The sequence below is a fragment of the Lottia gigantea genome (assembly GCF_000327385.1).
Source record: "Lottia gigantea unplaced genomic scaffold LOTGIsca_66, whole genome shotgun sequence".
In the NCBI taxonomy this organism is placed as follows: domain Eukaryota; kingdom Metazoa; phylum Mollusca; class Gastropoda; family Lottiidae; genus Lottia; species Lottia gigantea.
Genome location: NW_008710245.1, coordinates 1,640,044 through 1,641,116, shown reverse-complemented (window position 1 = coordinate 1,641,116; position 1,073 = coordinate 1,640,044). Strand labels below are relative to the sequence as shown.

Here is a 1,073-nt window from a genome sequence, read left to right as displayed (position 1 = left end):
AGTCCATGAGCTGGTACAAATGATTTTGGTAGGTTACTCATTGGAAGTGAAACAGAATTATTTCCAAAATGTGAACCCCGGAGTTCTTCTATTAGAGATGCACGAGAAAGCACCTAAGGCAACCATTTCGGTTGCAAAATAATGCAAAGCACGATAATAGGATATAAAGAGACTGATAGACTGACGGAGAAATAACAAAAGACCACAACAAATCATAAACCTAGGAGGGCCGTGTGATCCATCAAACGATGACCCAACACCCGAAGGCAAAAGAGGCGAAAGAACACCGAGCGAGTACCACAGACCACTTACAATATAAAATTAAGGATAACTAAGCCTTTCTTATCAGGTAGGATAACCCATTGCTAAGTGATTACCCATTGCTAAGTGATTACCCATTGCTACGTGATAACCCATTGCTACGTGATAACCCATTGCCACGTGATAACCCATTGCTACGTGATAACCCATTGCCACGTGATAACCCATTGCTAAGTGATTACCCATTGCTAAGTGATTACCCATTGCTACTTGATAACCGATTGATACGTGATAACCCATTGCTACGTGATAACCCATTGCTACGTGATAACCCATTGCCACGTGATAACCCATTGTACGTGATAACCTATTGATACGTGATAACCCATGGATACGTGTGAAGAGGTAAAGTACCACAGATCTTCCGGAATAGGACAATTCCAGAATACAAAAACCTCAGATCAGATGACCGATTATTAAAACATTTTTCTGGGCCAATGTTAAGGATCCAAATGGAATACAGAACGAGTATCACCGACCTTAAATTATAAGTTCATCCCAAAGAATAAACGTTGGTTATATGAGGTTATGAACTACACTAAATGATCAAACTTAAAACAAGTTACCTGTCAAAACTGATTAAATGGTGTATCTCATAAAATATTCATAATCATCTCAAAATCCAACAAAAATTTGCATTAAAATTTCTTGTCGCATGTCGCGAACTTTTCACTTATTTTTAACACCAAGCTTTAATTCGTTTGTTGACATATAATTCTGACCTAAACTACGTGTGGCATTCGGCAATAGGT

At 38.5% G+C, this 1,073-nt stretch overlaps 1 protein-coding gene across 1 annotated transcript; it reads right to left on the bottom strand.

Moving 5' to 3' along the window:
• Window positions 1–345: 345 nt before the first annotated feature.
• Window positions 346–615, bottom strand: LOTGIDRAFT_129583 (hypothetical protein; the record flags this gene model as incomplete). Its single annotated transcript, XM_009064920.1, has 1 exon — window positions 346–615. The coding sequence occupies one exon, from the start codon at window positions 613–615 to the stop codon at window positions 346–348; it is 270 nt and encodes an 89-aa protein (XP_009063168.1).
• Between the last annotated feature and the right edge of the window lie 458 nt (window positions 616–1,073).